This window comes from Stegodyphus dumicola, chromosome X2 (assembly GCF_044657685.1).
Source record: "Stegodyphus dumicola isolate Sdum_Otavi_A_Nest chromosome X2, ASM4465768v1".
Taxonomy (NCBI): domain Eukaryota; kingdom Metazoa; phylum Arthropoda; class Arachnida; order Araneae; family Eresidae; genus Stegodyphus; species Stegodyphus dumicola.
In genome coordinates this window covers 177,511,419-177,535,819 of record NC_140781.1, presented here as the reverse complement: position 1 = coordinate 177,535,819, position 24,401 = coordinate 177,511,419, and the positions used below count along the sequence as shown (strand labels likewise).

The 24,401-nt window shown below is 31.1% G+C and overlaps 1 protein-coding gene across 2 annotated transcripts in view; it reads left to right on the top strand.

Moving 5' to 3' along the window:
• The first annotated feature begins 346 nt into the window (after positions 1 to 346).
• LOC118185833 (uncharacterized) overlaps positions 347 to 24,401 on the top strand; it is a 36,619-nt gene continuing 12,564 nt past the window's right edge. Inside the window, exons 1-4 of one of the 2 annotated variants that reach the window (XM_035355747.2) lie at positions 347 to 506; positions 9,061 to 9,220; positions 13,545 to 13,682; positions 22,115 to 22,249. In XM_035355747.2, coding sequence (XP_035211638.1) covers positions 9,076 to 9,220; positions 13,545 to 13,682; positions 22,115 to 22,249 — 418 coding nt within the window. In that variant the 5' untranslated portion in view covers positions 347 to 506; positions 9,061 to 9,075. Of the gene's footprint in view, positions 507 to 820; positions 840 to 9,060; positions 9,221 to 13,544; positions 13,683 to 22,114; positions 22,250 to 24,401 lie in introns of those variants that run through there. The other variant, XM_085809436.1, reaches the window with a different exon arrangement.

Below are 24,401 nucleotides of genomic sequence, written 5' to 3'. Positions count from 1 at the left end.
AAAAAGTAGAATTACCGGTTAATTAATCAGATTGTTAGAAAATAAATTTAAATATTCTAGAAGTACTTTTATATTTCTAGAAATTATTACTGACTGTGATATTTTAATGCTTCTTTTGTCAGGAATTAAAAATTGTTTCCTCACAACTATACTAATTGCACTTAACTACGTAGTTTTGTTTTATTAGTCTAATTCTAAATATTAAATGATGTCTTCAATTTCTTCAAAATAAAAGATGACAAGCTATTTTCTGTCCTTCTATTTAAATGTCGAGATGGGGATTTTATGAGGGAAAAAAGGGATATGGGGAAAAACGATTTTGGTACACTCTGGTTAGATCCAGATATCACCAGTCCTCAACCGGTTTAGTTGCCCTTTTTCCCCAGACGGGGACATCTTATATCTACTTTTAAGTATTATTGTTCAGAATTCAGCGGTATTCCTCATATTTTTTGTTAAATTCATGAAAGTGTAATACTTATTCATTTGTGTTATTATCATATTCAGTAAGTAATATTCTGTTATTCTGAAGTCATTTTGCACACCGTTCTTACAATTTATCGATTTGCGGTAGTACAATATTCTTAGCTCTGGTTGTGTGAACGTTAGGCATAATAATGAATAAAATACAAACAAACATATGTGAAATTTAAAAGTTAAGAAAAGTTGTCATTTAATTAAGTAGCATAAACTAACGTTAGTAGGGTTGGAATTTACTTTGTTTGATGCATTTCATTTTGTACTAGATCTGCAGATTATTTTTTCGTAAACCCTTATCTTTCACAAATCAGCTGGGAAATCGTTGGTTGCATTTTTATTTTGTCTATATACAGCAGAAGGTATTTCCGTTTTATCTGACTTCCAATACGAATGTAGTGATAACTAATGAAATGGCATGCATTTAATGGTAATTTTGCTGAATGCGTTGTTTATAGTTTACCCCTCTCCTCCAATCATTTCAACAATAGTTTTGTAACTTGAGTTTGCGGAATGCAATTGTCCCCCCCCCCATCATTTCAACAGTAGATTTGTAGATTGAGCATTTCATTCTATTCAATTCTTTTCAATAAATAGAGAAAATATTAAAATCTCTGTGCCTTTCATGTCATACAAACAACTGTCAGATTCATTTTTTAATCTTCTTTTCCCCTACATGTTTATTAAAAATGTTAAATGACTAATTCAATTTAATACTTTTACATGTAACAGTTAAAGATCTATAGTACTTATCCTATTGCTGCTTATCTCAATTTATTTTGTAAAAACACTGCTGTGTGTGTCTTCATTATGTGTGGATGTTTAACTCTTCATGCATAACTTTATAGATCATAAGTAGTTGTGTAGTTGTGATAAAATCTGATTAGAAAACTATCTATTTAAACTCGTAATTTTATTTCAGACATTGAGCATGCCAAGTTTGCTAATTATATGCATAAATTGTAGTTTTGTGTAATTTTCAGAAGTGACAGAAGTTAAAGAGGGCTAATGTTTGTTGATTAAAAGAATTTCAGACAAATGCCTAAGATATTAAACAGTAGAGAGATATGCTTTAGTATTGATAGTATATATTAGTTATATGTAACATACTGTAGGCATGAAACTGGTGCAAGTAAAACCTTGCATTTAATTTTATATGAAACTTTTATGAAGAAATTTAGGTAATTATATTCAGACTACTTAGTTTACATTGTTTAACTGTAAGTTTCTTATGGTAATATCTGCAAGTCTTGCAGTTATCATTTATCATTGGCTTCATCATCTATACTTATTTAATCCCAATAAAAATTTGTCAGCTACATGTGGTTTAATGCTTTCCTTGTGTATATGGATATGTAACTGATCTCACTATTGTAATTATGTCGTAGTATATCATTATAGCAGCACTTGAATATGTAGAAATGCAAGTGAAAGAATGTTTCTCAGAAAAGTCAAACATGTGCAGAATTTGCTGTATTTTAGTCCTTATTTTTTTAAATAAGATTGGTTTGGTTTGGTTTATTTAATTATGGCAAAGCACACTAGGGCTATCTGCCTAAAGGGAGGGATGCCTTTGTGGAGGACTTTCCAAGGGAAACTGGCTCGTGTACACGTAACACATGGGAAAAACCACAAAAACGCCCATGCAGCCAGCCCGTTTGCGGGATTCGAACCTCAGACCGAACTACCAGTGTTCAGCGACTTTACCGCTCGACACTGGTGGGCTTTTAAATAAGAAGTATAACAATTATTTGTAGGTCTTTACATTGAAGGCAGTTTATGAAGATCAGCTATAATAAAATAATAGTAATTTAAACAATGCATAGTGAAATGTAAAATTGTAAAAATATTCATAAATAAGTAATAAAATATATTATTATTTTAAGTGATAAATTAGTAAATGATTAAATTAATGATGGTAGATTATGATGAGAAAGATAAAATTGTCAAACTCGTATAGCATTGTTTCCTTTTTTCCACTTCAAACTTTAAGCCTTTTTTGGTAACACTGGTACATTCTGTAAAATTGTTCCATTCCTGAAGTGATATGTGAATAGTTTTCTATGGTGGTTTAAGATTTTTAACTCTTGCCAGGAAAAGTGAGACATACATGCAGCAGTTGGTTATCATTGTCACTCTTACTAACTGCTATAAGAAATGTAGCATGAGTGACAGAACTTTTCTTTTTGCCTAAGTGCAGCAGGAGTTACTATGTCTTTCAAATAAAGTACCAGAGATGGCTTCATCCAGGTTTGGGTTAAATTTAAGCCTTGCTAGGTTAAGATTGCAGTAAGAAAAAGTTAGCTGGCTGATTGAAGAAATAGCTTGTAATTTTTGTAATTTTTTTTTAATTTACAGGCTTTTTTCATAGATATCAATTACTAGGAAGTTATTTGAAAAATGTGTAATTTTATGAATATTAATTTTAGAGTTTGTGAAGTTCTTGCATTAATTGATGATCGGGATTTTTTGCTTATCGGATGAGTGTTTTAAGCCCTTGATCTGTAATAGTTATTCCAAAATGTTCAATAAAGGAACTGAGAACCTTGATGTTTCTTCTTCTGTTTTGAGTAAACGAGTTTGCTGATGGTGTATATCTTCTTTGCTGAAATCTCAGATTCATCAAAATTCACAACAGTGATCTAATATTTTGAAGACATTTCAGTTACAACCACATTTTACAGCATTTTACAAAATATACTATGAACTCAAAAAGTCTACGTGGCTACAATTAGAAATCAAAACTTAGAGTTTGTTAAATTTATAGTCACAGAGGTAGGAGAACATTTGCAATATGCTCATGATCTGAGATTTATAACTGAAACCGAATAATTTTTCAAAGTCATAGGTTTATTCACTGTGTCTTATTCAAGGGACGCTCAAGTCATGATTTTTGAATGACAACCTCATTACTTTCAAAGCGTTCAGGATCACTTGAAGCATTCGCATAAGGAGTTGAACTACAATCATTGGTCACTACATTGGGATCGCCGTTCTTTAACAGTTTGTTATTGACTTGTAACGGATATAATTTCTGGACAGGTCTCCATAAGTCCAATGTTTGGTCTTGACTTTTGCCGCACATACTTTTCCGTCTTTACCAGGATACATTTTGACCACTTTGGCTAAGCACTAGTTGTTTCTTTTCACGTTATCTCCAAGAAGGATAATATTGCCTTCCATCAAATTGTATTCTTTTGAGGTCGTGTTATATTCTCTCAACTGCTCTAAATATTTAATTCTAAATTGTTTTTCGAGTTGTTCTGATTCTTTGTCTATATGCATAACGCTTTTTAGCCTTGATTGAATCGATTAGATATAAATCTGGAACTCTCGCTTTTTTTATTTCTTGCAAAAACATTATAGGAATTAACTCCTGTAATTCTTGCAGCGAAGTCGCTCAAACGCCTGCTTCCTTTTTCTACCAGGTGCTTTCCTCCATCGCATGAAAGCATGATTTATTGGTTTTGGGAATTGTTAAATGACATTCCAATCATTCTTTTGAAGCGACCAAAAATAGCTGTATTATTTAAATGCACCTTGTCTCTTTGTTTAGTGTCAGTGTTTAGCTATTGATGCTCACATGCAATCCTATCCTGCGGAGAAACTGCACACAGTGGTTCAAACCTATGAATGATCCCTGAGAGAAAACTAATTGCTTTGCTTATTGTATATGATGTAGAATTCTACTTGGCATGGGGAAAAGAAATCCATTCTAACAAAAATTTGTATATACAGCTGTTTTAGATGTTGGAGGGTAACAGAATTTGGCCTCGACCGATGCAAAAGAGTTAAGGGTATAAGGTCATTGCTATCTTCAGACATGAAGGTCAAGGGTCTATTATTCATGATATTTTCAACATCGCAGAGTACTGTGTATAGGTCTTCATAATCTAGATCAGCGTTTCCTGAAACAACCTCAGTATGTTTTGAACATGCATGTTAGATGCTCCCCAAAGCTATCCCACCATGTGTTACTTCTAGTAATTTCAAACCCAATTTCTCAGCCACAGATTTGCTTACATAGCTCTTCTGACATCCTGAGTCTACTATTATAATGCATACCAAATATTCTTTCCTGGTTTTTGGTATATTAACAATCAAAGGATGTAAGTACACTTATTTTGTGCAAGTATTTGATGAAACAGCATGTTCATTTATTTCGTTTTCACATCTAGCTTCTGTTGTATTAAGGCAATTATTTTGAGTTGAGATGGCGCTAAATTTCTTTGCTAAAATCTCATTCATCAGAATTCACAACCGTGATGAAGTATTTTGAAAACGTTTAATAAAGCAATAAAGTTACAAGCACATTTTACAAAATCTATGCGATAGAGTTTGTTACAGTCACAGTTATAGAGGTAGAACATTCACAGTAACAATTATTGCCCTTGAATATTTAATTCCAGTATGATTGGAAGTGTAATGTCCTGGTTAATCTTTGGATTATGATAACTTGGCAATTTTACGGCAAAAATTTGGCAACCGACCCTGCTACAGCAACCTGCTAGTTTATGATTAGGTGCGAAATTGGGAGAAAGGGCAGAATCGCCCACTGCTTGCCGCATTTTTAATAATTGCACATATACGGTATCCATGTACACGTCGACCTATTTACACTTAAAAAAACATCCCATAATTGCAAAAAAATGGCATTGCGCACACTCTTGACTTTATCCATGTACACTACTAAAGTCCTACCTAGTAACCTTCATCGCCTTACCAAAATGTCGCCAAACTACCTGTTACCATATTCCAAAGATTAGCCAATGTCCTTACAGCATATTAAATTACAGAGTGTTTTATAAAATGCTGTTTCCATATTTAGTTTGAAAAGCAACTTGGTTTAACCCCTTGGGTACGGATTTATTTCAGAAAATATTTGCATGTGGAACGGATATAATTTTTGGTTGCTTGGAGTAGAATGTAAAAGCAGTACATTTTACATAAGAATTTATTTATTTCTAAAATATTGATGACATATGTAGTATTAAGATGTCTTCAAGTAATTAGGATTGCAAAACAAAAATAAATTAATAACAACAAAATAAAACTAAATAAAATAAATTCAAGCTATAACAGAAAACCAATTACTAATAATTATGCAGAGTGTAATATTTTTCAAAGCGAGTAAGTAAATGCAAGTGCTACTTTGCATTGTTTGCACTGCCACGTAGTCTCTTTCCTAATATTATGCTTATAACAAACATGGCGCCTTTTTCCAGGGTGTTGCTTTGACTTAGTTGACGGAATATTCTCAGGAAAGTGTGCCCAATTTTTCGCTGCCAAACGAAATGGTGTATCGCTACTTGACGGGTGTCCACGACGTTTACAATTTGGCAATGACAATTGCTCCAGCAATTCTGCGGCAATAGCTAAGCGAAAGGAAGTAATGCCTGCCTTGGTTGTACAGTTGATTTTAGAATATAAAACATGAGCATTATAAAATGCCATATCTATTAGATAAAAAAATGTTTTCTTATAACCCTTTACACATTTTCTCATAACTGGGAAGCACACTAGCATGCCGGTTTTATAATATTTCCGCTATCACCACCTTCATTTTTTCTCCTTTTGCCTGTGTTTATCAAATAAGCATTTGAATGTTTCGTGCTAAGTATGTGAATCATCCACTCCTAGGGAAAACAAGTGAATGACGTCTCTTAGACGTCAAATGTACCCAAGAGTTTAATTTTTAGTTTGACGTCTTAGACACGTCATCCGCTCCTAGGGGGAAAAAAGTGAATGACGTGTCTCAGACGTCAGATGTATCCAAGGGGTTAATAATGGGTAGAGATGCAACACAAAAGGAAAATGATCTGACTTTTCCAAAGTCGATCCAGAGCAACTATTCTGGTAGTATTAAAAAAAGAACTTTTTGTTTGAAATATTATTATTTTAAACTGTTAACGTAAAAATTCTGTCAAGCATTCTCTCAATGCTATTATTCAAAATAGCATTTGGATTCTCAAAAACAATTGCTTTCCAAATGATTTTACTTGATAGTTTGAGAGATTTGAAATTTTCTTCAGTAGTTTCTCATCTATCAGTTAGTAGAACTCTTCATACTGTTTCAGTAATATAACATTTTGTGATTATCATGTAGATTTAGTTTTTAATTGCTTTTGTATTATCTATTACTGAAATATTTACTTTTGTTGTTGCATATATTCCCAGTAAGTACGGTGGAATAAAGTAAAATTTCATCACCAAAAGAATGCTTCTTTATCTGACCCATGTTGATATGCGATTTTTCATTATACTATGCAAAACAAAATATGCAGCAACATTGCTACATCTTGTATGAATGCTTCAGCAAATATTCCGTCTTATGAATAGACTCAGGGAATAGTAACTAAAGTAGGCAGCTCATGCGTTAAAGCTCATTCATTTCATAATATGTTAAAAATCTAACATCAGGACAGTTTGCAGAATGTTAATCATAAAGTTAACACCTTATTTGCTTTTCAAAACAAAATAGGTTTTTAAAACTTAGGATTCTATTTTAAATTGCTTTATAAATCATTGCAAAAACAAGTAATAATTAAATTAAACAGTTTGATGTTTCCCAGTGTTTTTAAATCCTTACATAGATTTTTGGGGGGGGGGTGTTGACAAGAATAATAGAATTAGTATAGAATATATAGAAGTATTGTTTTGTATACAATAAGAAGAAAAAAGAACAAAATAGAAAAATTTTGGAACTTTTTTTACAAGCAGTAAATTTTTAGAGACAGAGTTGTCCAGATATTTTCATCAATTTACATCCCAAATATAAACATGAACTTTGTTCAGGTGGTTGTGTCCGGGGCATATACATTTTTTTCTCTCTGCCTTTTCTAATATAAAATCCGTCTACTACAGTACAAAGTCCAAAATCCGGACTTGTCGAGACTTCAGTGATTCCAGATTTGAGATTTTTCTGGATAATAGATCATTAGTTTAAATCTAGTAAGATGGTATGTAGAAATTATAAAATTAAAAATATGAAATTGTGATTCATGAAATAATGAAGTATTTATGATCTAAAGAGTATCAAAATTTACCCCCCCCCCCCCGAAAAAAAGCTTAATATTTATTTGTTTATCTTATTAAACATTTCTTTCAATGAAGTTGTTTAAAGTTGCTTCATTTTTTGTGCTAATACTTTCTCTTTAATTCTTTAGACAGACATAATCTCATGTTTAGTTATATTCTTGAAGTCCTGTATCTGCTGTTTCGAGAATTCCGACTAACTTGTCAATCGAAATTGTCTCGTTTTCAGTAACTTCTGTGCCACTTTCTTCACTATCAGTAGCGGTATTTTCTGGATTTAGAACCATACTACAGATTTCGCCATTCATGATATAGAAACTTCTTTTATATCAACTTCATTTATTACCACTTCTCCACATTTCTTTACAGAGTCCATTAATTGGAAAATTTCATCTTTGTTTTGCGATATCTAAAAACCTTTAAAATTAGCGGCTATCATCATCAAGTTTAGCTATCCTTCACTATACATATTTGGCTATGCATCGTGAGCTTGGCGACTAACGACAAGTTGTTCCGTTAAATTTCATCTTGCTTCTATCACGCACTAAGACAATTAAGCCTGAATTGTGTTAGTTTAGTTATTTATTATAGTTACTTTATTACTGACAACTTTATTATAGTTGTTTATGTCTATTTCGGGCACATGCTTAAGGGTTATCAGAGTTCTGAATAAATAAATTCCCACATATACTTAAGCCTTATTGAGGGCCGGCGCTAGATATCCCCACCTGATACAGTCTCTATTCTTAATTCAAATAGCTTTAAATGTAATCTTTGAGTCTATGAGTATCATCAACAAAATCTATTTTTAGCATGTGGAAAGAAATTTTTGATAAATTATAAATTTTTTCTCGTCAACATTTTTTAGCGCATTTAACTTAAATCTGTAATCATCGCCAAGTGTAATGTCAACATAAAAGATTACCATACTCCTTTATTATTCAATTACTAACATAAAAAAAAATTGTTTAGGCATCGCTACATGAGTCATTAGTTGTCATGTTTTGATAAACATGCGGTGATGAAAGGAAAGTAAATAATTAATGATTCGTCAGATTGGCGTCAGATCAACGATGTATCTATGTGGAATGTTTCGGTCCGAGATGTGTGCCGAGCAGATATGCAGCAACCGAGCCAAATTACTCATTGTACAAATTTATGCTAAAATGATTGTTTCTTCAGTAACAAGGTATTTTATTTAGTGTCTAAGTAAAATTAAGAATCGGGACTCTCCAGATGTTTTATTATGCTTGGAGGGGGGAATCAAATGTGCATGCATGAAAGCATGTTTGTAGGTGGTTTGGAGTTTTAGATTTTAGATCATTCCAGATATTGGACATCAGGATTTCAACTTTTTACTGTATAAGTTATTTGTGCATGAAAGTAATAGTCTCTGATATATACTCAGAGAAAGGGAAAAAGTTTGATACATTTAATATTTCATGTAATATGTATGTTGTATCTTGTAAACTTTTGATTTTATATGAAGTATAATAATAAAAATGTTAGCCGTCATACATGATGCTAAATGTCTTGTGTTATTCTTAGACTAGACTCCCAAAAATGAACTCCTGCTTGTTAGCTTGTTTTATTATATCATCATGTATCATACTCGAAGCAGTTGGCCATCTTCATGATGAACTTCTTCATGACTCGGATCATGAAGTAGTGTATAGAGTACCCCGCGGCATCCATGGAAAGAAAAAAGGTAAATTACAGTTTTTTTGTCTTGTAACTCGGATTAAAGAAGTTTTCTCAATTTAATATTTTATCTGTGTTTACATCTAGTACTGTTTCTTTTTACTGAATATCTTAACATAAAAAGTAATTTTTGGTAATTTTTGTACTTAAAATGCTAAAGTGGTGTAAGTTTTTAATTACTTACATTTGATCTGAAGCAAGAGAAATATATTAGAGATGGGCAGAATCGCTCCTTTAAGATATTAGATCGGAACCATTCACTGACTGAAGTGAATGTTTTTTTTTAATGATTCACTGCTAGTGATGTATGTGATTGGAACAAGTGTGAATCAAGAGCAGTATGCAAAAATGAGAGGAAAAGCGGAAAGAATCAAACAAGGAGTGGAATCAACTCAATCAAACCACTCACTCCCTAAACTAATTTCTTTCAACTGTACTTGAGATTCCCCCAAAACACCTTTCTACATGGAACTGGCAATAAAATTTGGGAATAAAAAATGCTAAAAAGTTTTAAAATAATAAAAACTAAAACTCGTATTTGTTAATGATTACGTTATTTTATTACAGTAATTGATACTTTATTACTACTACAAATTACAGTGTAAAAATAAGTTTTTAGATTGGAGGCAGATCCCAAAGGACAAGAAATTGTCTGCTGACAATACCGGCATTTGCTTTTATCTAATTTGACAAAATGATACCAAATATCACCTGACGTTCATCTATGCAGTAGGGTCGACATTTTGTTCTGCAGCCTTGAAAAAATAAATTAGATGGGAAAATTTATGAAAAAATTCAAATTAGCCAAAATATTATAACCACCTTTTCATTCTGTGAATGTGCTCACAGGAATGGTATTAAAGGCATATACAACATGGAAATGTTAGTTCATGTCTGCCAGGGACACTAAGTAAATGTATCACTTACTTATGCATGCAGCAGGGAAGTCTGCTAATTTAAATGACTTTGATAAAGGCCAGTTTAGGATACTGTGAGGGTTGAAATGTGTATGTTTGAAATGACACTGCTTATCAAGTGTTCATGAATTATTATTAGTATTAATGAAAAATGGAAGAAGGTGGTAAAACCGATAGTAGAGGCAGCCAAGGCATTGAATGGTCATACCTAATTAGCAAATAGACCCAATTCGCAGCTGAATGTGGCACATATTAATGTTTGTATGAGCATACAGTTCATTGGACTCCATTGGGGGATACTCTTGTGCCATTATTAATCCAACATCATCCATGTTTGTAACTACAGTAGTTTATCACAGTGCAAGAAACATACATTTATGCAGATGCTTCTTTATTTTGTTTCTTTAAATATAATATAGGGCTTTAATATTTGGTGGCAACAATTTGAAAAGTGACCTGACATTTCAATGCAAAATGCCAAAAATAAATTAATAGTCCTTCTGGGCAAATTGCCCCTTTGAACTAAAAAAAAAAAAAAAAAATGTGTTCATTATCATACAAAACATTGATGAAGCTCAGAAATAAGAATATGTATGTTTAAAATAAGCAACTTTAAACTTAAATTTACATAGCGGTATGAACTTCAAAGCAGAAAATTTGCCTTTGAATAATAATAATAAATGTCTAATAATAATGCCTAAACTGTAATAATGAATTGCATCTAGTTAAATGCTAAGGAGTTTGCGACACAGTGCACTTCCACAGTATGCGATAAGAACAGCGCATGCAGATAGAGAAAAATTTGGGGCTGCGTTTTCTCGTTGTCGAACAATATGAGCAAAATGGTTTTTTTTTTTCCCCTTTCACCTTGGAAAATGCATTATTTTGCTGATGATGCTTGTATTTAAACAGTATGCAGAAGCAGAAAGGCAACGTGATAGTACGTAGTTAGTTTTGTTTTAAATTTTTTATTCTAAATAAAATCGACACTACAATGCTAAGCTGCATATTTAAAGTAATTAATAAAAATTTTACTGTTAGAGTAAGTTAAAAAATAGTAATTCCTTTTTCACGGTTTCAAATTTATAGGCATGCATCACATACCCTTGCCATCTATCCTTACATTATATTTAGTGAGTGAGGTGTACTTGCATTTTTTTACTCAAATTGTTAATTCAAGCTCTATAGATATCTGCAGTTGAATTTCATATCTACATTTAATTTGTTTGTGTTTTCCCATACGTTGAAAAAGATTTTTCACTTGAAATACATTGTTCCGAATAGCATTAAAATGTTTATAGCTGTGATACACTTTTGGGTGTTCCGTGTGAATCTGCAACCAAAAATTTAAGAGCTGCTCTTGCTGAAATTTAGATTTTAGCATCAAATCTTTTCCTATGTCAATAATTTGTTTCCTTTCCTTCATTTATTTACAAACCTTGTGATTTATCGTAGCATTTAAGCAGAATTTTTTTTGGGGGGGGGAGTCGTACTTAATTTTTTATTCTGGGAAATATTCTCTTATGATCTTCAATTGAAAAAAAGTGCTGTATTGTATAATTATATAGTAATTGATTGGAAGAAGAAAACAAGCAAGTGCTGACACGGTGTGAGTTGCCTTTAGATACTCATGGTCACACAAACTCCATAGTGAACTTGAATTTATTTTGCATACACATTGACTGAACAATCGAAAAACCAGAGCTATTCGTGCACATACATTACTGATGTCATGTTACGGACATCAGCTGTCCACACAGAAAGTTTCTGATTAATGTTCAAAGATAAACTAAATGTATCTTTTTATTTTTTAATTAATAAACATTAGTCTTTTTTTTTTAAGTCCAAAAGGGCAATTTGCCCAGAAATATTAATTTTGTTGTAGCATTTTGCGGTGATAAGTGTTGTTTCACTTCAAATCGTTGCCACCAAATATTATTGCCCTGTATTGTATTCAAAGAAATTAAATAATGAAGAATCTGCATGTATATTTCTCGCATTGTGAAAAATAACAGTACCTAGAGCCACCAAAATTTGAATAACATAATCTTCCATAGAGTATAAGCAAGTGGAAGCGCTAATTTGAATTTGAAATTTGTTTTATTATCGATTTCATATTTTTTAACATTTATCAAATTTTTAATTAACAGACTGAACGATTTCAAAGCGAGCAATGGCAACACTGTGCGGGGAAGGAAAAAAAAAACATTTTTATCTCCAGCACGCAAGACTCTGTATCAGAAACTCATAGTGAAGATATGTTCATTTTAAAATTATTTTGTGATGTTGCTGTTGAGCTGAATTTTGTGGTTTGAGTACGTAGAACATGATATTTAATAAATAAATGTAACACACAAAACGTTTTAAAAAAAACCCTTTGGACGTAATTTAAAATCTGATACCTTTCAGATTTTTTTATTTTATTAAACTTTTTTTTTTACTTATGGAGAACGGTTTGAAACCCGCTGATCTGATGATCTAAAAGATAGCATGACCTGTGCAAATTTCATATAATCTTTGTCTACAAAGTTTTACTGAATTCACTTTGTGGGAGATTGCAGCTGTTTTATATCCCAAAGGTAGATAGATATATGGTATTAGCAGAGTGTTCATAAAATGTTTTGGGTGATCAGTATATATTCTAGAAATGGTGATACTATTAAAAGTACTTTATTCTACTAATGATATGTGTAGGAGTCAATATAATTCGATCTATATTTTACTAACACTTCACGGCTATCCTGACTTTGTTCATATAAGTCAAATTTTAATACTCTAAGATTACAAAACAAACTGAGATGCGAGGGAGAAAAATATCTTTTAATCAGTTATAGTTATTTGTGTGTATATATCGGGAGGCTAAACTTGCCAGGAGCCACAACTAGATTTCCAAAAAGCACAAATCCATATTTACATTATTTTAAAAGTAGCAAAACAGGTTCCAAATGGAAAGAAACATTTGATTCTAAACGATCATTTAGTTTCAGTTAGCCTAATTTAGCATGTTGTGACTTTCCTTAGACAGCAAGTTGTTTTAGTTTATGGCACTTCATGCATATATTTAATTTGCATAAGAGCCATGCTATGTCCACTCCTGGTATATATATCTTAAAACTTCCTTGGAATAATTTTTCTGTAAGTATATTGAAATAATTATGTTCAGAATCAGGAAGAAATACTTATAAATCTGCTGATCGTGATTTGAGAAAGCTATAAATTCCTTATTTTTAATGTTAGACGTCGCGAAGTCATCCACGAAGGCATCCCTCCCCTTAGGCAGATAGCCCTGTGCTCTGCCATAATTAAATAAACCAAAACCAAAAAACCAACCTTATTTTTAATCAGTATCTTAGTTGATATGTTTTCAAAGTGAGGAAGGATATTCGCTCTTATATAATTTCTTTTTCAATATAGATGGAGAATGCAGATACAAGAAAGGTCCATGGAGTGACTGTGATGCTTCATCAAATATGCAGAGGAAAACACTTAATTTGAAAAGGGGTGATACTTCTTGCGAACAAACAAAAGTTATTACTAGGAAATGCAAAAAAGGTGAACTATCTGTTTGAATCTCATTAATGTTTGCTTTAGTGATTTTACAAATTTCCATTTGGTTCTTGGATTAGCTGGTACTGGTCGATATACCACCTATTGATGTACAGTCTGTTGGCAGTAAAATATATTTTTGTTGTCAGCAAATTGATTAAACATATTTTTGTTTCTTGTGGATATTATTTTGCGACTGCATTCAAAATCACATCAATTTGTTATTATGTAAAGCTGTTTCTGTCTTCATATCTGCTGTGCTGAATAAGAGGCCAGGTGACCTTCCTGAAGCCAATTCCCAATTCTTATTCTGAAGTTCTGTCAGCAGCTGTTGATACAGCATTTCCATTTTATATCTTCTGTCATGTACAATTTTAGTAAGGGGAACACTTGCAGCTTTTTGGCAAAATACTATGTGCCTGAAAGTAATGAATTGCTTCTGCTTCATTTCTAGGTAAATCTGGTGAACACATGATGCAATCCCCATGGCCAAAAAGAATAAATAAAAACAAGAAAAATGAAAAAATTGCATCTTACTAGAAGAATTTAATGACCACCTGTGGCCGAGCAGTAAGACTGTTGAGCACTTATTGCAACTTGGGTTTAACTCCTGGAAAACAAGTTAGTTTTCCTTAAAGAATCATCCATGAATACTCAGGGTTCGTACGGTCCTTAAGAGTCCTTAGATTTTTTTTGGAATCAATTTTTGGTCCTTAAAGATCCTTAATTTTGGCCAAAATCAGAAGAAGGTCCTTAATTTTAATCATCCGAAATTTCTGTCTGTGTTTACGATTTCCATTTTGAGTGTGAATTATCATTTTGGAGGAATATTTTTGGTGATTCACTGACACACATGTTTACTTTTGAATTTGTTCAATGGGTTATAATTTATTTCTAATATAAATGATGGGATACTCAAGTTTCTAAGAAGTGAAACATAAGCATTTTGGAATTCATTTTTCCTAATGAAGAGCTCTTAAACAAATTTTTGCTTTTGGGAATGTGAATTCTTTTATTAAACAGTTCTAAATTTGGCGATTTTAAGATCAGTTTTTATAGAAAATTTTTAATTCAGAGATCTGAGAATTTTTCTAAGATTTTTTTTAAACATCGTGACAGTGATAAATTTCATTAAAATAATAGAATATAATGAAATTATATTTAAAAAATAACATTAAAATAAAACATTTTTATTTTTCACTGTCATATTATAAATTTTCATTTTGGCAACTTATTATACAATATTTTGAATCTGAAAAATAAACAATGTATAATGCTATAAAGCACAATTAATGAAACAGTTCTTAGCAAAAGCAAAATTATCTATGTAATTAATTAATAATGTCTTCTTTTTAATTTCATAGTAAAAGTTTTTCCCATGTAATTGTGTCAGAATGTGCATCAGTTTTCTGTATAAAATTAATTTTACACTTTTTCCCCTTCCTTTTTTTTCCCAAAATATTTCTGGCTTTTTGCTGTTACAGAATTGGTAGGGATAATTTTTATTGAGTATTTTAGACATTACAGCTTGGAAAGTTTAGAAGGATTTGAAGGCAAGTTTTATAGACCTACAATTCTAGAATATTCGAGAAATATGTGACAAAATGAAAAATGTGTCCATAGTATCAACACATAATGGACGTATTTTACAGAAAGTTTGCGATGAATTTCTTACTTTTTGGAGAATGTCTGGAAGAACAATGAAAACATAATATTTGAATGTTTTACTCCTGATACTAGAATCTTTTTTTTAACATGTTTAACTTCCTCTTTATTTTCTCTACTTTTCACTAGACACAAGAATGGAAAATATCAAAAATGCTTCTAATCTTATCACATGATTAAGCCTCAATGCCTGCAGAGGCATTATAGAAATGGATTTTTTAATTAATAAAGAAACTGAAAACTTAAAATTTAAAACATTTATCTAATATGTCTTAATGCATCATACACAGAGTTGGTGCCAGCCATTTTCCTACCTAATGCAATCTCTGTAGATCATAAATTCTGCTGCATAGTGCCTTTCTAAATTCTGCTTCCAGTGCCTGCTCTAAATTCTAAAAGTTTTGCCATTTCTAGATTTTGTTGTTCTGTATGTAACTAAATTCTAAAAATTCTGCCACACCAGCTCTGTAACCGCCCTTTACCATATCTATTTCATCTTTCTTCTAAATGTTCATATTACTACAATAAAATTAGCCACTTTTTCTATACATTCTAAATGCATTCAGTGTTTTTTAGGATAACAGAAATCTTTAATTAAATCCAAAAATTCTAAAAATGAAAAGGAAATGTGTTGAAGAAAGAAACTGAATACATAAAGAAAATTATTCAAATTTATTATGTAAATTACCCAGTTGTTAATGATTTCAGTCTTTACTATAATTTCCCATTTCTATTTCCTCATATGATAGAATTACTGAACCAGATTAAATTGTATAATCTTTGACTACTAGACCACATTTTTAGTTTGAATTTGGCTGTTCTTGTTTAATTACGTGACCGTGAGCTGTAATTGATTTTGTTAGCATCAGAATATGCCTTTATGTTCTGAGTACTTTTTAAATAAGAGGCTTATTTAAACCTTTGCCTGATATTGTAGTTACTTTCAGACATAGTAATAATTTGCTTCAAGTCTGTCAGGGGTGTTTGGGACTATTTAACATTTACCAGATCAAGTAATTCCTCATAGGTACATTGTGGAGAGGTTGACAAGTTAGGAGATAAAGCTTGCAGAAACTAGTGAGAGCATTGGTTTGCAAATTGAGACTCTCTAATTGTTAGAAAAGATACTTAAAGAGAAGGATAACTAGCCAAAATGTTTGGGAGGGCTTCAAATTAAAATGATGGATAAATATTTTGTTGAGTGTTATTGTTACAAAACATAAATGTTTTGTAGCTTTTAATGTGTAATCATCTTATTGTTTAAGAATCAATGTCCTAAATTACATGTATTTTAAACTGTGAAATTTTATTAGATTTTAATAGGGCTTTTTTTAACAAATATTGTTAAAAAATAAAATTTAATAGTGTCCTTGTAAATCCATAATGACTAAGGTTATCTAATTATTTATAACTGCTTACCCTTAAAAATTATCTCTTCATATTAAAGCGAGTTATTGCCTTTCATTAACACTCACTGTGGTCACAGGATAAAACACAAAAATATAAAAATTCAAGTAAAACTTATTCTTTGCATGTAGTGAAACTTAAAATGATAAACAACATATAACATAATGGCTTATTGGAACCTTAAAGTATATTAACTGGGTTACAACCCCTGGAACTCTACACAAAGCTATTACACTAACAGCATTAAACAGAACCTAACTATAACATTCAATACTTGCCAACCGTGCCTACATCAGGCCTTTCAGGTTTGTTCTAATCGGCTGGTCTCTCTCTAGACAAGCAACAGTGGTGACAACATTCAGTCTTTTGTTATGCTGATTATGATCTTACTTCTCATTTTAACATATGGCATTTGACATAAAATCTATTTGCTATTTGCTAAACCTCTAGACTGATCAAGTATGCGACAAAATGAGAGTAAAAGAATCAGCATAAAGCTAACTGTTAATAAAATGTAAATGTCACTTCTTTCAAATATGTCCAACTATTATAAGTGTAGAATATTTAATGCTACTTGATAAATTGCATAAAGTTTATTTTGTTCTCAAACTTATTAATAATTATATTAATTCATGTTTAGTAATAATGCATACTATTTAGGGATCTAGTTTCTTTTTAGAATGGTATTACAAAAGTGAAATTCAGGCATAGATAATATTTTTAATTGAATTTATTCAGTTCCCATTTGCTCATAGGTCCTTAATTTTTTTCTTTAATGGTCCTCAAAAATACTTAATTTCCGTCTGCAGAAATGTGTACGAACCCTGATCCCTTAAGAAGATAAGCCTTAGTTGTTCTTGACATTTTCTTGCTTATCTTTGTCAACAAGAGTATGTTAACTGATGTGAGAATGCAGATTTAAATATAATTTTTTATAATAATGTATTGCAAAGCATATGCTTTCAGTTAACCTTCAATGGAAATTGTAATACTTTCTCATTAAAATTTAGTAAATTTAAAGAGTTACATATACATATTTCTGTCTAGAGATTCTTCAAGAATTGTGCTGTTTTGTAAAATCGGGGAGTTACTAAAAGTCCTCTTGCACCACTTGGAAAGCAATATTATACAGTGTTTCAAGCATGTGATATGCAGAATTAAAGGCTAATTTGGTAAATGGTGCTTGATAAAATTACTAATTAAAAATTATATACAGGTAATTATATAAGCTAATTTTTAAAGTCTAAAGCAGTTGCTGTGTGGAGGGGAAAAAAGGACCAGCAGCTCTGTATCTCACATACTAGTTGGCTTAAATGGATTTAAAATGCATTTCTCGTGTCTTTGAAAGGTTAATAAAGTTATATATTCAGTTAATGACTAGCACTGCATGAACTGAACTTTTCTAAAATGATTTGCTTTTTGTTTTCATAGTTCAATTCTGTATATAAAATTAGCCCAAAGTTGCGAGTTTTATAAAAATTACATGAGCACTTTTTTAGAATAGTCCTCAGAATTTTTTCTTTGTTTTAATATACACTGTGTAGCATCATTTTATTTCCCTTTATTTATATTTTAAAAAATAATAATCTTGGATTATGTGTACATTTTAGAAAAAAAATTCTTATTTCTCATATAAAATTATGCTTGTCATTTTAGAGTATTTAATTGATTAGGTATTTTTTATGAAAACTTGAGTTTTTTATTTAAAAGATTCATGTATATGTATTAAAGCATTTAAAATAGTTGGCAATGAATTCAGACTGGTATAAAATCAAAAATGATAATGAAGAAGAGCTGTGTGATATGCTCCGTGGCATGTATTCCAGCTTAGCTAGAGTAGCTGTGAACTTATAGAAAATCAGTACTGTTAATGGGTACTCGTCAGTCAATTATAAACAAATCTGTTGATGAATAATCCCCTCCTGATGTGTATACGTATTTGTACTGTATTTGTAATACAGTCAAAAGTCGTTAATCCGGACTCGTCGGGACTTCGGCGATTCCGGATTATAGATCATCAAATTAAATCTGGTAAAATGGCATGCAGAAATTATAAAATTAAAAATGTGAAACCGTAATTTACAAAATAAAGAACAATTTTGATCTTAAGGGTATCAAAATTTACAAAAAAAAAAGCTTAATGTTTATTTGTTTACTTTATTAAACATTTCTTTCAATGTAAGTTGTTTAAGTTGCTTTGTTTTTTATGTGATAATACATTCTCTTTAATTCTATAAACAGACAATTTCTTGTTCAGTTACAAAGTTCCGCTGTTCAAGTCCTATAATTGCTGTGTCGAGAATACCGACTAATTTGTCAATCGAAATTTTTTCGTTTTCAATAACCTCTGTTACTTTCTTCGCTATCGGAAGCGAATTATAATGACGAGGCATTTGATTTAAATCATATCAAAGACGAAATACTACATTGAGTAAGCAATTATAAGCCAAATAAAATAAAAACATCTGCCCTTAAGATAAGGATAGTGCTGACAGATCAACTTCCAATTCATTGCACGCCGCCATGGCGTTAAAGATAAACAAAGTTTAGATAAACAAACGTTAAAGTTTAGATAAACAAAGGATATGCCTTTATCCATTTTTTGCAGCAATTCCACTTTTTGTTTAATGGACTCCGAAAGATACTTTCGCTTTGTATATCCTTTACATATTAGTAAATATATATCGGAAATTCTATTTGACATAATCGAAAGTTCATGCTTACTTTCTATAAAATTGCTGTAACAGTCTGCAAAAAATAATAATCCAGATCCAATTCGAAGATTAAGGAACAACGCAATCTGTAACATTAAATGAAATAGATAATTAGATAATTTTAGCTTAGCTTATCCCGTCCGTTATACATTAAACGCGCATTCGTAAACGTATTTTGCGCACACGCAAATTCGCAGTGGTAAAGGTCTTACGTCTTAGTGGTTCGTCAACGCGACGCATGCGCAGAAAGTTTGTAACTTTGAGGTCCGGATTATAGATCATTCCGGATTATGGGTGTTCGAATTAACGAGTTTTGACTGCACAAATTTATATAACATCATCAATATCGCAATAAAACTAATACAAATTTGTAGTTCATTTGTACTAGTTTTATTGTGATGTATTTGTAGTTAATTTGCAGGAAACAAGAATGTAGTTTTAAGTCATAGAGGATCTGAAACTCAAATTCATGTATGTTGGAAGTTTTAACTACTTGTGATCCAGTTTTAGTTATTTAAATATGTACTGTGTTTTAAAAGTATGCCACCTGAAGTAAGCAATGAATTTATTCATGATAGTATAATTACTAACAATATCATATTAAAAATATCTAATACCTTTTGTTGCAATTTTGTTTGATGAAGTGACCTGTGGCAAATAAAATCTGTGTGATTATGAAAAACATTACCGAAAACCATATTTGCATTTTGCTTTACCTTCATGGATCGAACTGCATTGGCATTATTCTGGCATGCAACTGAATTGTAGAAAATTTATACTGCATAAACATAAGTGATTTTAGGAATTTTACTATTTACTCAACATAAAAGGCATTCTAAAGCATAAAAAATATTCAGATTAAATGTTTCTCAAAGACTTCAATTTTCTTGGAAAAGGCAGAGCATAAAATCTGTGGGCAGCTAAACTGCTGGGATTTGGCTGCAAATAAATTCATAAATAACTGTTAAATAAATTTTTCAATAAATAATTAGTAATAATGGTTATTATGAAATGAATCTGTTCACATATTTTGTATAGCTGAATGATTTAAGGTATTTAACTAGTGAGACTAACTTCCTGATTTTAAAAAACAATAATAGACTGTCAGATGGGGTGTGGTAACCTAGGTATGCTATTGCTCATGATGCCTTATATTATTGAGAACTAGCTTAATTAGCACTCTCCTGATATGTTCAGTTTCACTTATCAGTGAAATTTTAATTATTTACATACATGGGTGTAATTTTTTAAAATATTTAAATACAAAATCAAAAACAAATTTCAGGATTAGAGAATAATTAGTGGTTTCTATGAATGATCCGTGGGAGAGGTAGGTATACCATCAAAGTTTTAAATTTAAAACCAGTATTTATTTTCAGTCTGTAACATTATGTCAGTTTTTGCCTTTGGTTGCTCCCCTCTTCCATTCAAGTTACTGTGTTCCTCTTGTACAGTTTGAAATTGTATTCTTATGAGATAAAAAAAATTAGCTAACTTAGTTGATTCTTAGATTTTGGGTGCGTATTCTCCTCCTCAAATTTTTAATTGTGGTTAATTTTAAAATTTTATGGCATGTGGTAAAGATTTATTTGTGTGCAACTTTTTAGTTGCTTTGTTTACATTCCAAGCAAATATTAGTGGTAGACTCTTGAAAAAAAAACAGACATTTTTTTGGTACCTTCTGATCATCTGCACGCCTCCAAAAAGTTGACAACTCATTAGGGACTAATTTGGGGGCAAGTTAATACCCAAAAGTCAACAACCATTCTGAAAATAGTCACGCAATAAAAATTCCATAAAAGAGCTATGCATCAGTAAAATTTGGAAAGAAAAAAAAACAAAATGTAATAAAATACTCTATTTTCAAAAAATTCTTATGTAATTTTTTTGCACATCGTATTTTTGAAGAAACATAGCACTTCTTCATCAGCTGACAAACTTCACAGTTCCTTACAAGGAAAAAAAATTTACTCATTGCAGCAAAGAGAAACACAAGAAGAAAACCGCACATACCTACTTTGCCACATAAATATATTTTTGTGATATAATGTGTGGCTTTGAGAATGCATTTTCGGGGGTGCAGGTAATCAGAAAGAATCAATTCTTTTGCAGTTAAAAATGGATAGTAAGGAAAAACGAAAGCTTAAAAACTTAAGAACGGAGAAATGTTTTAATAAACCATAAAATGTCAATTCTAGCCCATTTTGCAGCATTATGAATCAAAGTGCATATAGCAAATTTGCCTAGGAGTTTAAGAAAATCGTTACTTTTTGGGGGGAGTTTGTGAGCAGTGTATTTATTTTTTCTTTTTCTTAAAAGCATAAAAATTACTTAAGAAGATACCAAAGAAAATAAAAATGAGGTATCATAATGTATAATTTAATGCTTTTTTGTATGCTGTGTCTCAGTAACTGAGCTTTTTACAGTTTTTATTTATCTTGCTAGGAAGAATTCATAATGAATGTAATTAGCATTAATATTCTGTATATATTGGAAATTAATTTGTAACTTCGAACATTCCAACCACGTTTCATTATACCTAAATATGATGCAAAGCATTATTTTTAGTTCTCACCTCCCACCCTCAAGCAAAGGAGAACATTATTTCTATGTGTCTAGTTTTTTAATTCAGTATTTTATATCTTATTTTAGCTTGCAAGTATGAAAAAGGTGGTTGGAGTGACTGTGAAATTAGTACAAATATGAGAACACGTATTGATAACTTAAAACCAAAAAGTGATTCCTCATGTCAGCCTACAAGAACAATATCAAAAAAGTGCAAAAAAGGTATATTTGAATTTTTATATTATTAGAAAATGCTTGTATTTATGTTTATTTATGTACAAAAGAGAGGTTCCATCTGTAATATTAATATAAACTACCCCAGCATCTATGTTAATTTTTGCAAACCATTCATCACATTTTTAATAGAAAGCTTTTATTTTATGAGACTTCATTTTAGTTGTTTTAACAATTCTGACTTACCTCTTGATTGTTTAATCGCAAAAGGGTTAATTTTTTTAAAGAAATTGAGTATTTAATACGTGATTTTAAAATAACAAAATATATTAAATATGTTTCAAGTAGAAGATTTTACATAGTCCCATATCCCACCCTCCATCTTGTGAGTTGCATTCATCTTTTCATCACCTCATTAATCGGTATCAATCAATGTTTGATTTTAGCTTTATTTTAAAATTTGCGGTTTTTTTGTTTCATAAAATTGTTATCAGTATAATTTTATATTCTTTCATTATTATTATCACTTTGAACGATTATAATTTGATCACATCTGGCACTCTGTAATCTTTTAGAAGTTATGTGTCATGAAAAGCAACTAACTAGCCATCTACAGTCAAGACATGAGCAATTGTTTCTTTGCTATTATTTTGATGTACTTTTGCTATCTGACTATCTTAATAAAGTTGCTTTTCTTGATGACTCTGAGGTGCAATGTCTGGTTTGAGGCTGGACCATCTTTATGGTATCTTGTTGGGTCTCTAAGGGTTCACTCATTGATTAAAGAAATCCATGTGATATATGTTGTTACCCAGGCAGTAACGCATTTTGTAATTCCACCTTGAAAGAATGCACAGATTAGGCTTCTTGATGTTTTCTAATATCCTAACAAAAGAGGTACTAATGAGTGTATTAGAGGGTAGCTTTTTCTTCCACATGTATCAATACATCAGTTATATTTCCGTATTTATATGCAGGAGAAAGTTTACTGATTCATTAATGTATTAAAAGCTTTATAATAATTTTCTAATACCCTGAATTCTGTGTTACTTGATATTGTAACATTAAATGTAAACTTGAAAAGCCATAGGTCCCAAATCCTTTACTGTTGGGTTCTCAGGTATGTAAAGACAAAAGGAAATGATCTAGCAGGCATCACTACAAAGTCTACTTTTGAGTTAACTAGTCAGATTATAATTCTTAGAGATATCAGGGTCGTCAAACAAAAAAATCATGGAACAGATGGGGACATTCGCTTTCATATTAAGTTGAGAAATGTGAAATCTAGAGTAGAATATTGGGAGTCTGCTAGAAACTATGACTTATTAACTCACCTTAAAATCAGTCACTCTTGATTTACGTATTATTACCGTCTGAAAGTTGATCATGAACCTATTTCTTCCATTTGTAAAGTGATTCTGCCTGTACAAAACTTTTTAATTGCTGTATTTAATATCTGTGACCTACCTACTGACCTAGTTGAAAAAAAGGTGAATTCAAATTTATTTCAGTATCTAAAAGGCCTAATTGAATAATTTAATCTGAATTTGTTTTAGTGTGGTTCATTTACTAACTAAGTGATTTATCTTATGTACTGGAATTTTATCTGGTTTTATAATTGCATTCATTCTGAGAATTTCATTAGTCTGTTGAACATAAAATGAGCAAGTTCTGTATACTTTTATAATGTATAATTGAGGTTTTACCTGTTTTTGTACTTTCGTTCTTTTGTTTGTCTGTATATTGAATTCTCATCAAAATATTATGTTTTAATAACAAGCTGAACTCAAATTACCACTTGTTTGGCACATTATGACCCTGTGACAATATGTGCTATTAAATCCAGAATCCAATCCGGTAGAAGCCAGTTTAGAAAGTTCTGTATGAATGTGTATCTTCCTAAGGCCAGTCCTTAAGTATTTTTATGCAATAAATTGTTCACTTCTTGGCAGCGGTTAAGTGGCAGTCTTGGGCTATTTTCTGAAAGCTTTCGAAAGCTTTCATTTGATTCAACTAAAGAATTATTCAGAAAGCCCAAGTGTTTTTTCTTTAACACAATTATCTTTCTATCCTAAAAATAATATATTTTTATTTTTGTTTCTAATTTGAAACATTTTTCTTAATTTATAATTTCTGCTTGTTGTGTGATGCTCCTGATACACAGGCTTTCATAACATTAAAAACTGTAATCATACATCCA